This window comes from Bos taurus, chromosome 19, assembly GCF_002263795.3.
Source record: "Bos taurus isolate L1 Dominette 01449 registration number 42190680 breed Hereford chromosome 19, ARS-UCD2.0, whole genome shotgun sequence".
In the NCBI taxonomy this organism is placed as follows: Eukaryota; Metazoa; Chordata; class Mammalia; order Artiodactyla; family Bovidae; genus Bos; species Bos taurus.
Genome location: NC_037346.1, coordinates 13,512,419 through 13,526,158, shown reverse-complemented (window position 1 = coordinate 13,526,158; position 13,740 = coordinate 13,512,419). Strand labels below are relative to the sequence as shown.

The window sequence follows — 13,740 nt, the reverse complement described above, 5'->3', positions numbered from 1 at the left end:
CTGAGAGACTGACCAGTCTGAAGATGGAGTTTCAGCAGTCAGAGCTCAGAGGGACAGCCTTGCCTAAGAGAAGAGCTGGTGGCAGGGGGATGTATTTGCTTGTGCCGAGCCCAGTTTTATCAGGGCAAGCTGACTTTCAGCAATTGCGATTTAATTTTCTTTGGCCAAAGAGACAAGTTTGTCATGAGCCTGGCGCTCTACATATTATCCCAAGAATGATGTGAGGGGAAGGAAAAGAGCTCATGCTGATGAGATCGGGAGCAAATCGGTCCAGTCCCAAAGAGAATGGGCATCTGAACAGAGCCTTGAGGAATAGTTGTATTAAAGACAGGGATTAAAAAAATGACCTGTTAGTGTTCCAAGAGCCAAGGCACGATGTAAAAGCATCAATGCTCCATAGACATTAAATCATCATAATTGGTGTTCTCTAAAGGTGGCGGCTCCACCAGGTCATCATGGTGGGTGGTACTGCATTACCTTGAAGGACTGGAGTTTGGGTTTCAAAGCCAGCCCATGGATATAAGGCGTACAGGTAAAACAAGAGATTCCTGCAGAGTTTCCCCATGAATTGAGATGCTTCTCCCCATAATCAAAGGCAGAAAGCCTGCACTTAGCAGACCATCGGCTAGGTGGGTAGCAGTCTTTCTCCCCTATTTTTTTTTTCCCCAGGACAGTAAATAGGTAAAATGGTGATGGAACCAGAACTTGGAACAATTCAGTTCCATTTAGTTTTAGGGAACTTGTTTGCCATTTGAGGAAGAATATTGGCTGTTTCAGCGGAGATGTGACCTGCATTTCGAACACTGCGGCTGTGTTAAAAGCAAGAGAAAGAGAGCTTTTTTGAGGTGGTGTTAGCTGCTGTCTGTTTTCTATTTTCATAGTTGTCCCTTTCCCATCGAGAGACGTAACTGAAGGAATGCCACCTTATGCATGATGAAAGCTATAGGAGAATACATTTTTCTCATTGTCAGATTTTGAATGGCATTGCGTTTAGTATGAATTTAGAGTAGGAATAAAAAAGATGTAGACCAAATCTGTGAATTGTGTTCCTTGCAAATAGCTCCAAAGATGAGTTGTCTAGGATTTTTTTTTTTTCCTAATAGTTTCAAGTAAAGAAGAAAATTGAGGAAAATGTGATTGCAACATAGACTAAACTGATTTCACGCTCCTGTGATGGGCACTGTATGTAAATACCCAGCCTGGATGAGTGTGTGCTGTTGAACCTGGATACAAAAGAAGTCACCACTTCTCAATTTGGGGGGAATTGTTTTCTTTTTCCTGCCAGTTTGCTAATCTGTTTTGATCATTTGTTGGAAGCTGTAATTGCAGGTGGGAACATTTTGAGTAACAGTTCACAATCCAAGGCAGCTGCTTTTCGCACCAAATCCTGTTATTAAAAGGCTCAGGCTAAGATCAAGCCAATGGCTGATAACCGACTTGACGGAGAACAACTTAACTTTGCCCGGAAGGACAAAGAAAGCACTGGCCTTCTTGAAACTGAGTTCTTACTTATTCTGAAATGTTATTAGCATCCTTTTATTAAATGTCCTTAAACTTCTCTGTGAACTACAGGATGAATCTCCAAAGCAGGCAATGATGAAAGATACGATAGACAGGTACCTTTTATAGCAAAATTAGTGTGGATAGAAATGAGGGCCCTGTTTTCCTTACTGTTTCAGAACACAGGCTTTTTAACAATATGAATCCATCCCTTCCCTCTGATTGCTCCTGTCATAATGAAAAACGGTGATAAGAAGAAGATGCTCTGTCTAGAAGCAGTTATAATAATTAGGTTTAGGATGCGTACTCTGAAAAGGATTGGTAGTTAGAGACTGGAATTCTTGCATGGCACTTCATTATTTCCTTAAACTTTTTTCTGGGGGTTAAGTGTGTTCCAAATTGAATGCAATTTAATGGTCACCTCCACATACACACTACCAGGCTTAAAATTGTAGTGGCTCCAAGACTTCGTTTTTTCAGATGGGCACTAGGTGTCAGGGTCTTTCCTTCTCAGCAGTCTAGCATTCAGATGAGACTCTTGAATTGTCCTGCTTTGGGAGGCAAATCTAGTGATATCCTTCTCTTTTTTCCAGTTGGTCTGGTGGGCTTTACCTCATTTTCCTAGAACATGCCATTGTGTTTTTAACCCTTTGGGTGGAGATCTGTTGAATCTTATATCATGACTGCACATTTTCACGGGAAACATTTTTTTTAGGGGATGATTGAAGAGGGAAAAAAATAGTATAAGTTAAAGTTGAAAGGCTAGCTGCCATTCTGACTGGTATCTTGGCTTCAGCTCTGCTTTATATTCTGAGGAATGAAATGGTGGTGATTAGGAATTCAGTTCTAAAACTGCTCAGCCCAGCCCACATTTAGTTGTCATGTAATTGTTGGCAAAGCACTGGTGTCCAGTTCTACCAAAGTATAAGCATCTCTTTGATTTTCTTTTTACTACAAAATATTGCAAGCCTATAGAAAAATTGGAAGAGCGATATGATAAATATCTCTACATGTATTGACTAGCTTAAACAAATCTTACCATTTTGACCCTGCGCCTCACTGATTTTTTGCCATAGTCCTTTGAAATCTCTCATTTGAGTATAAAAACAAAAATAAAATGTAGGAGTTGGATAAGGAAGTTGGTAAGCTTATATACGTCTGAAAGATTGGAAGAAATTAATTAGTAGATCCATTTTGACAGTTCTTACGCTGGACCTCTTAACCCAAAGGACCTCTTATTTTAGAAAAAACACCATAACCCTCTATCTTAATTCACTTGGTTGACATTTTCCATACCCTCAAAGGAATTGCTTGGGCTTTCCTGGACTCTGCTCCTAGTGGAACCCGTTATCCTTTGACTGGAGAGAGTATTTGTGGGCTTGAGTAAGGAAAGGGTTGACCATTTCTCATGCAAACAAAACCCAAATATTTTTCTAGTTTAACATTAGGCCTTTGCATATTGTTTTACTCGATTTAACCTCAGAATAGCTCCAGAATGGGAAGCTGATTTGAGTGTATTTTACTGTGCTTTTGTCTTATTCCTTTGAAATCAGTTTACCTTTTCATGCTGGGTGTGGAAATTGAGTCCATATCAGTCTTTTAGATATGTGTTGGAAAAGAGGAATGTTTATATTGTAGCATGCTGAAGGTGAGCTGTGAAATAGACCTGAGAAAAGCAGATCTGAAAAACAGGATCATGGTCTGTGCACTGAGTGTTCAAGTTATAAAAATAGCCTAATGGTCCTTGCCACCAATCTGTCCCTGAAGATGGAAGAGTGTTTGTAAGTGCTTTGAGATCCTCAGCAGAAAACTATCACATTCCACTGATGACATATAAACATTCATACTTGGCACTTACCTTATTTTTCATCAAGGACTTTAAAAAACCAATTTTGAATCCTTTTAGCCTAGCAAGATAGGAATTTCAAGTATGGAAAAAGACATATTATGAAATACATGGTAAGATAGTTTTATTTAAAATTATTGTGTACATTTCTTCTTTTAGCCTCTAAGAGAGCGTATTTAGTTACAAGTCTTTGAAATGATCTTCAGGACCAAAGTTGAGTCCCTCATGAGAAAAATAGGCTAATTTTGAAAGCTAGGTCTTCCTGCCATGGAATTACTTCTAATGAATTCCTAACCCTTTTGGGATATGTATAGTTTTTTTCAAATTCCCTCTTAATGCCTGTCATTGGAGCTGGAGATTTCTCATTGATTCTGACTCATTTCACTAGTAGCAAACCAAGGCCCAATGAACTTGACTAACTTGGGAAATCCTGATGTATCCCTTGGCCAACCAAAGCAGCACTTGCGGAGAGGGCCCCTCCATGCCTTTCTAAAAGTAAGTCCTGGGACTTCCCTGGTGCTCCAGTGGCTAAGACTTTACCCTCTAGTGCCAGGGGCATGGATTTGATCCCTGCTTGGGGAGTTGGGATCCCACGTGCCTCCGTGGCCAAAACAACAACAACAACAACAAAACACAGAAGCAATATTGTAACAAATTCAATAAAGACTTCTTAAAAAATGGTCCACAACAGAAAATCTTAAAAAAAAAAAAAAAAAAAGCAAATCCTAAAGATAGCCTTTAAGCAAAAGGATATACTTGCTAGCATTTTCATACATCTTAATTTTTAAGACTTTACAGAAAAAGGCTGTGATATAGTACCCTATGACAAGTAATTTTACAGCTCCAACTAGAGGCAATAATGAGCATCAGGACAGCAACAGATGACACCAGAGGGTGAGATGTGGTGTGGAGCATCAGAGTTCAGCATTCGGTTACATGGTTCATAGGTGAGGCTTCCTCAACTGCAGTAGGCCAGCTTGGTTAATTTGCCTATCAAACCTATTACCCCGGTGCCCCGTCTTTCAATACCACTGGCTTGTATGTGTTCCATTGCCTGTATTTTTAAAAATTGGTATGTGTATTAAGACATTTTGTATACATGTGTTAAAAATCAGTGTGGTTTCATGTACATATGTAGTACAGGAAAAAATGATTCCCCTGTTTAAAAGGATTACTTCTAATCTTGATAACATTTTTGAAGAATTAGCCTCTGAGAAGAAAGTTTTTTTGCTCTCAAAATGATATTTTTCTTATCCTTTCATCGCTTTTGAGAAGGGTTGAGGTAAGTTTGTTCAGCCATTTTTGAATTATCCAAGCATGAAAAAAGAGAGTTTTTCAGCTGTTAAGGAAATTGTTTTCAGCTCTTTTATGTGATCATACGACACTAGGCAATGGGACATGATATCCAGCAGATAATACAATATGGAAAGGCATTGACATTATTTTCACCATGGTTTTTCTGAATGGCACAGATTAAGTCAAATATTATAATTCCTTATGGTTTAAAAATGTGCCTTTTAAGACCTATACAGTATTTTCTAATATTTCATAAGGTATTTTTTCCCCATGAGGTTCTGAGTTTAAACTGCAATTGTTTTTTGTTAGTATCAATTAAAAGTGAAGATTTAATACTCTACCCAACATACAAAAGGAAGGAGGAAAGGTAGCATTTTGTTATCTGTCTGAAAAGGAACTCCACTTCAGCTTGCTTCTCTCTGGATCTTCGTTTTTTGACCTTCATGATGCAGAGGCTGCCTACATCTGTTTTGGCTCTCATATTCTAGGATTCTTTGTATATCTGCCCAAGGACCTTGTTGGATGGTCATCTTCCTGGCATTAGCGATAGAAGCACAAAAGTCACTGGAGGCTTTGCCAGAAACACTCAACTTTTAGATTGTCAGCATGGAAAATAAAGCTTCAGCGTCTCAGCCACACTCTAACCTGTATCTAAATCCATATAGAAAGATATTATTATAGCTGAACTCAAAAGTGTGGAGATATAAGAAAGGCAGGCAAGGCAAAGACATTCCCTTTCTGCCTCCCACGGCATAGCTAAACTTGATGAACGCTTCCTACATCCCTGAAAACAAATTCCTGTCCCGTTCTGCCCCGTAGTTTTCCCTTCAGATTTCTTCATTGAGCTTAACGTTGTTGTTTTACTTTGTGACAACAGCAGCTTTGGAAAGCGCAGGTGGGCACGTGTGCATGTGTACACTTGCACATGCTGTTCACACTGATAGTACAATTAATGTGGATGTCAATTTGCGTGTTAATTTTGGGTCATGATTAGTGTTGACACTTTGTGTCAGACTAATGGCATTTATGGGCACCATCAGAATAAATGTTAATGTTATCATGTTTTTATTATCTGTTATAGTAACATTACACCAAGGTCCTCCCAGGAGAAAAAAATACATATATGGATAGATAGATAATGCCTTTCTGTATCACTGGTGTTACTCAGCGAGAAAATGACATCTCAGGGCAGAATCCTAATCACTGTTTGGAGCATCAGAAATAATGATCACCTCTGATCGGAGGTTGTGAATAATTCATTCGGTTTGATTTTCACGTCCTGTCCAGTGATACTTTTCAAACCAAATGTGTTTCTACAGGAAAATAATGGCCCCACTTCTTATGGAAATACTGTGGCACAAATCATTTTACCCACATAAAAACGGTTAAATAAGACTGTTCTCTTCTGCCTGCCTTCTCCCCCCAGCCCCCTCCTCCCTCGTCGGTGCGTGTTTATTCCAGGATCCGACTGTGGCCAAAGAAAGATTTTCTTCCTTAGAACTTGTATAAAGAAAACAGATATTTATTTCTGCTTATCCTCACCTTATTCGCAGTAACTCTTTTGATCCTCTTCCCTTTCTCACTTTAAGGTAATTAGTTTAGGTGGATAATCCTGCACCTAAGAAGCCTACTAATTGGAACGCTCTGTTATCAAAAATAATCTGAAATTAGATATTTTTTAAAATAATGAATTATGGCTATATTAATGAAACTCTAACTGGCTGTAAGTGCCTAGAACCATTGGGTGAGTCTGTGCCTGGGTGACACAGTGGTCAGAGAAGTCTGTGGCACTGCCAGGGCCCAAAAGCCTGAGTCTGAGGCTCCTAAAACCACAAACCCACCCACGCCCCTTTCAGGCTCCGTGTTCCCCTTTTGTTGTTTCCTCAGCTCTCCGTCCTGGAGTGTCCATTTCACTAGGTGTCATTGCATAGAAGCGTTGGAGGGAGAGAGGAGCTAAAAACAAGGGGATTCAGGGGTGGAATTTCCTTCAGTTGTTATTTTTAAGTTCATAAACAAGGCAGCTTGGCTTTAGGTGAAGAATGTCATATTCCTGATCACATTATCACACTTGTGTATGCTTTTATATGGCAGTTACAGAATTTTCAATATAAAACCTCCATTGTGTATATAATATAGATAGACCCTGTCCATATAAAGTAATTTGACTGAAAAACTTAACAGTGTCCTAATTAAACGGGAGGCAAATATGACTGTCTTCTGAAGTAATGACCCAATCCTCTGAGACAAAGCTATTCTTAGATAGGATATTTTGAATCATTTCTCCTGAATGTTGTGACCCCTTTTTTTCCCCCCCTCTCTCCCTCTAAATCGAACAAGAGCAGAGGGAAGCGCTTTTCAGCCTAGTTTTCATCATCAGACAGAAAGTATTTTGCATTCAGAAACCATTTCCAGTATCAAATTCAATTCTGTCAAGTGATTAGTTGAGTTTGGTAGAGAATAATTTAAAAACAAAGCTGGAAATGGCCGTGATGCTTCTGCTGTGGAGGAGAGCAGTTGCTGAGCTCAGGTTGCAGCCCCTTTTCAGGGACTGTGCACGGCAGTGTGGGTGATTGTGTTATGTGTCTCTGCAGCTGACACAGACCTGCATCTGATGACACCATGCGTTCCTACCCAGGACTGCTGGAAGGAGCAGGGGAGCGGGTGAAGTGATACCTTGCCTGCCTATCAGTGGCAAACGTCCTTTTATGTACATATGTTTATAAAGCTCTTTAGCCCCCTTCAAGATGAAAGGCTCTGTATAAATATGAGCTTTCGATTTTAGTACATGTTTGTAATACATGTGGTACAGTCCTAAATATGTATTTAGCTGATAGGCACTGTTCTTGTCTATTGTACAAATATTGACTTTAAAAGTATAAATATGTATTTAACCATCAGACCAGAAAAACACTGAAGCAGTTACTTCTCAGGTAGAGATATTAATATTGTATAAACCTATATATGCATATGTTTACATTATACCACATCAGTGCAGAGCATTTCTTTAAAAAAAAAAAAAAAGTTGATGAGAGCCCCAACAGAGTTCTTGATGTTCTGCTCCCTTTAAAGTGAGTCTTGATTTTATGTTTTCGTATGTTTATTCCCTTCTTTCTAATTTTATATAAATGTGATCTGTTGTAGTGTGAGTAAAACCTAGTATCAGTTCCTCTCAAACTTGAGAAATCTGTTAGGTTGGTGAGAATTTTTTTTTCTCCTTAAATTTTGTTTTTTCACTATGAAAATGTTCAAATGCACACTAAAACAGAGTTAATAATATCAGCTCCCATGTACCTATTACCCAGTAAAGAAACATTTTGTAGTGTTTTTTTTCTTTTTTTTCTTTTTTTTTGTGCCCTACAACATACGGGATCTTAATTCCCCAATCAGGGATTGAACCCATGTCCCCTGTATTGGGAGTGCAGAGTCTCAGCCACTGGACAACCAGGGAAGTCCCATCTCCCTCTTTCATTATAAAATTTTTAAATTATCAAGGCATAAGCATATTAAAGAAATTTGGAAAATGGAAACAAATGCAAAGTCCCATCGTCCTACATTACCATCCCATTTTGCTGTTTTCTTTACTTGTGTTCACTCCACTCCCCAGCATGCTTTGCTTTCAGAGACAGAGAGTGTGTGTATATGTATGTGTCTGTGCGTTGCAACACTGTGTGCTTACTATATGCCAGGTAGAAGATTCTGAGATGTAACATGTATTTGTCTTCACAGCAGACAAGGTGGTTATTACCCCATTTTACTGATGAGGAAATTCAGGCATATAGAGATTAATATCTTACCGAAGTTTATGTGGCTAGAAAACAGACTGAATCTTTATTCTGTCAGAGTCAGATTCCATTAGATTCAGATTCATTGCAGCTGGTTTCTGAATCTATGTTCTTAACCACTGCCTCGTTCTTCCTCTGTTATTAGGGTACGCATGCAATTTTGTTATCCTTTGTTGTTCATTCAGTCGTGTCTGAGACTTTGAGATCCCATGGACTGCAGCACGCCAGGCTTCCCTGTCCTTTATTGTCTCCCAGGGTTTGCCCAAACTCAAGTCCATTGAGTTGATGATGCCATCCAACCATCTCATCCTCTGCCGTCCCCTTCTCCTCCTACCCTCAGTCTTTCCCAGCATCAAGGTCTTTTCCAGTAAGTCGACTCTTAGCATCAGGTGGCCAAAGTATTGGAGCTTCAGCTTTAGCATCAGTCCTTCCAGTGAATATTCAGGGTTGATTTCCTTTAGGATTGACCAGTTTGATCTCCTTGCTGTCTTCTTAAAATTTATCATTACATCATGGGTGTTTTAAGATACTGTTCATAGTTTTATAAGGCTGTTCAGAACACTAGCAATGACGCCACTAGTCAATATATTCCCTCGAGAAAAGTTAAATAGTCAAAAGTTAAAGTCAAGATAAAGACATTTATTTTTTCTGCTTTTTATCTTAATATTAGATTTACAGAAATGTTATAAAAATCATAGAGTTCCCATTTTTAATCTTCACCCAGCTCCCCCTAACATTAACCTCTTATATAACCATGGTATAATTTTAAAAACTAAGAAATTAACATTGGTGCAATACAATTAAATAAGATATCGACTTTGTTTTGGGTTTCACCAGTTTTTGTTTTTTTTTTTTTACTAATGTCCTTTTTCTGTTCCAGGGTCCAATCCATACATTGCATTTAGCTGTCAATGATGTTTATGTCTGTGTCACAGTTGATGTTTATCTTTCTGTATTGTTTCAGCTAAGTGCAGTGGCACTAGACTGGAACATGGTTCCTTAATTTCTCTAGTAGCGGTAATTGTGACTCATACCTTGAAGAGTAAGTAATTCATTCTAGGTATAAGGACAAGTTACTTCATTCCTCTGTGCCTTGGTTTTCTTATGGCAATCATAATGGTTTTTTAAGTTAATAATGACAATAACTACTATTTGAGGACTTTTATATGCCAGGCTGGGTACTAATTTAATGTGATGTTCCTCTCAACAATCCCTCCAGAAGGATACTATTATCCCCACTTTATAATTAGAAAAATTAAGGCTACACAAGGTTATGTGGCTTGTCCAAAGTTCTACAACTTGTCCAAGGCTATACAACTGAACCAAGACAGACTTTACGGTTTAATCTCTTAACTATTATTACTATTTGTTAACATTTATAGTATCATACGACTTCCCTGGTGGCTGAGACGGTTAAGTGTCTGCCTACAATGTGGGAGACTCGGGTTTGATTCCACAGTCGGGAAGATCCTCTGGAGAAGGAAATGGCACCCCACTCCAGTACTCTTGCCTGGAAAATCCGATGGACAGAGGAACGTGGTAGGCTACAGTCCATGGGGTCGCAAAGAGTCAGACACAACTGAGCGACTTTCACTTTTTATAATATCATACAACATAAGTGTTCAAATGATGGTAGCTATTATTCTTATTATTTTTTAAAAATAAAATACTTTAATCATATTTTAATACTGTTATTATATGATCCCTAGAGATAAATTGTGGGTAATGTTCTAGGCTCTTGGTGTTGAGTATTTTCCAGCTATCGTTTTAAAAATGAAATGACTATGGAACCAGCATATATTTATTACTTCCATATTATGTGTAGGAATGTGTAGGAGTCCTGTTATGTGATGAAGCAGATGATATGACAGTTCAAGCTGACAAACTAAAAGCAGTCCTAATCCATTTGTGAATAATTATCAAATGAATTCTCTACATGAAGTTCTTAGTAGGAGATCTGGGAAGAGAAGGATCACTTCAGACTAGGGAAAGCTTTCTGAGGAAATGGAATTTGAGTGAACTTTATGGAATGGGTAAAATTTGCATAGGTTGAGAGGAAAGACAAAGGAAAACTTCCTATGGTAAAGTTAATATTATAGATTACTGCTTCTAATAGTTGTTCATCAAACCCATAGGTAATATTAATTTTGTACATGGGGACTTTGAAGCTCAGTGAAGTTAAGTGAATTTCCCAGGGTCACACAGTTAATAAATGGCAGGGCTTAGATGTGGATCTGAGCTTGTTTGATTCCCCAGCCCTACATTCAGCATTATGTATCCCATCATTTGGTTAGCAGTAAAATCTAATATAATTTAAATTTAAATATATATAAATATTTTTATATAAACATATATATTTATATAAATATATATAAATATTTTAAATATATAAAAACATATTTAAATTTAAATATAACTTAAAATTTAAAAATTGAGCAACAGATGCTTCCTTACATACTTATCCATTGTGCTTATTCAAAACTCAATCGAAAAGGAATCTCACTGTACCGAGACTCAGACAACACTCTCTATCCTGTACTGGTACTTTTTAAGTGGGGAGGGGGACAGTCGATGAGGAACACACTTTGAAAAGACATTGATAAAGAGTAGCATGTTCTTGGTGCTGCTGTATTGACACCTAATTAGAAGTCAATATTGTAAGCATAATGACCTGGCCAATCGCTGAACTGACTGCCTAAGTGACACAGAGTCCCCAGGTAATAGCAAAAGATAAGAGTGTTATTTGCTTGCCCAGTGCCACTTGGACACAGTGTTTGCATTAGAATGCAAATGTTCAAGCAGATTCTTCCGGGCTCGTATCTAAGTGGCTCTGGCCTAGGTAGCAAAGGTTAAAATACCATAAAATTTGGTGTGAAACCCAACCTTCCCAGTTACAAATGTGTTCACAGGGAATAGCTTTTCCTTCCTGAAAAGCAAAAGAAGTGTTGGGTTTAGAGGGCCACATGAGAAGGCAGTTAAAATATTTTTCCCCACACAGGCATTATATTGATCAATTTCTTAAAAAAAAAGACCAAAGTTAACCTGATATTTGGAGTTTCTCTGTGCTATTTTTTTGGATGATCTTGTTTCTTCCTCCTCTTCTCTGTCTTTAATGAGCAGATAGTGTAATACTGCCTTACTTCCGAAGGTGATTGGATTTTTATCCATTTTGATTTGTATTTGGCCAATGGTATATATTAAATAGCTTATATTTATCTGTGGGTGTTTCGTATATATATTTCTTAATGCTGAGAATCACAAATAGCTGTGTGGAAAGCTTCAACCAGCCTGATTACAGCGGATGTGCAATTGGATTGAAGAATGTGTACTCAAGAGCTTATGATCACTGGCCCGCTCGAGTCTGGGTGATGCATGTGGCTTTCCAGGGATGCCGCTATTTACATCTGTTAATGGCCCTTCTTGATGGCCGGCTCCCCAATGAGGTGACACGCAGCAGCCCGGGGATGAGGGCCCAAGGCTGCAAATGTGGCTGGGCTCCAATAGGCAGGACCAGGATTGTTCACTGGTAGGCTTTGTGTTTGGGGGCAAGTGGTGGGGGTGGGAAGCAGGGTAGACAGAAAGATTCTGGAGGGGGGCAGAAAAAAGAATGAAAAACATTACTTATCTAGGTATAGGGAAGCAGACAGGCAGACGTGAACAACTGCAGCCGTAACTGAGGTATGAGTGACTAGAAAAGAAATGGAACTAGCGAATAAACAAGTAGAAGGATTGACTAGTTCTCATTTGGAAGGGGATTAAAAGAGGAGAGGGCTGTGAGGGTTTGGAAGGAGACATGTCACCCCCACCTGTTTAGGTCAGTATCATTTATTTGTGTGGCTGGACAGATGCTACTGAACACTGAGCAGAGATTTACATATATTAGTGCAGCAAGAGGTCGGTTACTTGCATACTTGCATCCTTTGGTGTTCTGGTGTTGGGAGAAAGCGACAGGAGGTGCTCAGAGGAGGCAATGTTGAGATATAGCAGTTCCTGCAGAAATAGAAGATACCTGAAGCAAGCCAGTAAAGAATGTTGCCATTATTCCTTTCAAATACTTTTTGTTTAGTCGCTAAGTCATGTCTGACTTGTTTTGGGACCCCAGGGAGTATAGCCCTCCAGGCTACTCTGTCCATGGGATTTCTCAGGCAAGAATACTGGAGCGGATTGCCATTTCCTTCTCCAGGGGATCTTTCCGACCTAGGGATCAAACCCACATCTCCTGTATTGCAGGCGGATTCTTTACCACTGAGCCGCGGGGGTAGCCCTATCAAAGGACTATAAAAGTTGTCCAGTCATGAGAGGTAGTCCTCTTTCTGCTTTCCTACATGTTAAAGGTTTCTTGGAAAGAATCTCACAAAATAAGGTAATAAGTTAGGGAATCCTGGATTTAATTCCCAGGGCCACAGTATATTCTTCCATACATATGCTGAGTGCATTTAGACTTTGGTGTTTCCATCTTCTTTGAGCAAACCCAAAGAAGAAATTGAGACAGCTGTGAGATACATACATAGTAAACCAGCTGTTCTCAACATAATCTTAGAAAAGTATGCTAGAATATTTGCTCTAGTTTCCCACAGGGAGCTTGGCTCTTTAGCATTGCATATCTTTACACAAAGGTTGTGTCTGCATTCAGTCTGATATCTTCAAGGAGCCTGGAACAAAATTCTGCATGTAAGAAGCTTGTATTGATTTGTCTATCTGTTTATGCCTTTGCAGATTGGCATGGTAGCTTGGAAAATGACCCTTAAAAGTCCAGAATATCCAGACGGCCGAGATATCATTGTTATTGGCAATGACATCACTTACCGAATTGGGTCCTTTGGACCCCAAGAGGATTTGCTGTTTCTCAGAGCTTCTGAGCTTGCCAGGGCAGAGGGCATCCCACGCATCTATGTAGCAGCCAACAGTGGAGCAAGAATTGGACTGGCAGAGGAAATTCGTCATATGTTTCACGTGGCCTGGGTAGATCCTGAGGATCCTTACAAGGTACAGATGAAGAGAAGATAATACTTCCGATTACTTTACGGATATGTGTGTGTGTGTGTGCGTGTGTGTGTGTACAAAGGTGGGAGAGAAGTAGAGGTTTAAGTTCAAAAGTTAGCAACTGCACTGTAAATTCTCTCTCAGTATGTTCACCTGGTCTTTCCTCCAGCTTGGAAACAGAACACCATTCCTTGGGTTGCACTAGATGGAAATAGTAGGTGTGCATTTAATGTGAGACATGTTAAGCCAGAAAATTATTATTACTAATTTCGTTATTAAATTATTCCACCTTGTCTTCTAAGACATGTGGTCAGTTATCAGCAAAATCTCTCA

At 39.1% G+C, this 13,740-nt stretch overlaps 1 protein-coding gene across 14 annotated transcripts in view; it reads left to right on the top strand.

The window, feature by feature from the left end:
* The window catches only part of ACACA (acetyl-CoA carboxylase alpha), a 286,753-nt gene that overhangs the window by 200,148 nt on the left and 72,865 nt on the right, over positions 1-13,740 (top strand). For all 14 annotated transcript variants that reach the window (XM_024979601.2, XM_005219975.5, XM_059877716.1 and 11 more), the window contains 1 exon segment: positions 13,141-13,410. In XM_024979601.2, the coding sequence (XP_024835369.1) occupies positions 13,141-13,410 (270 nt within the window).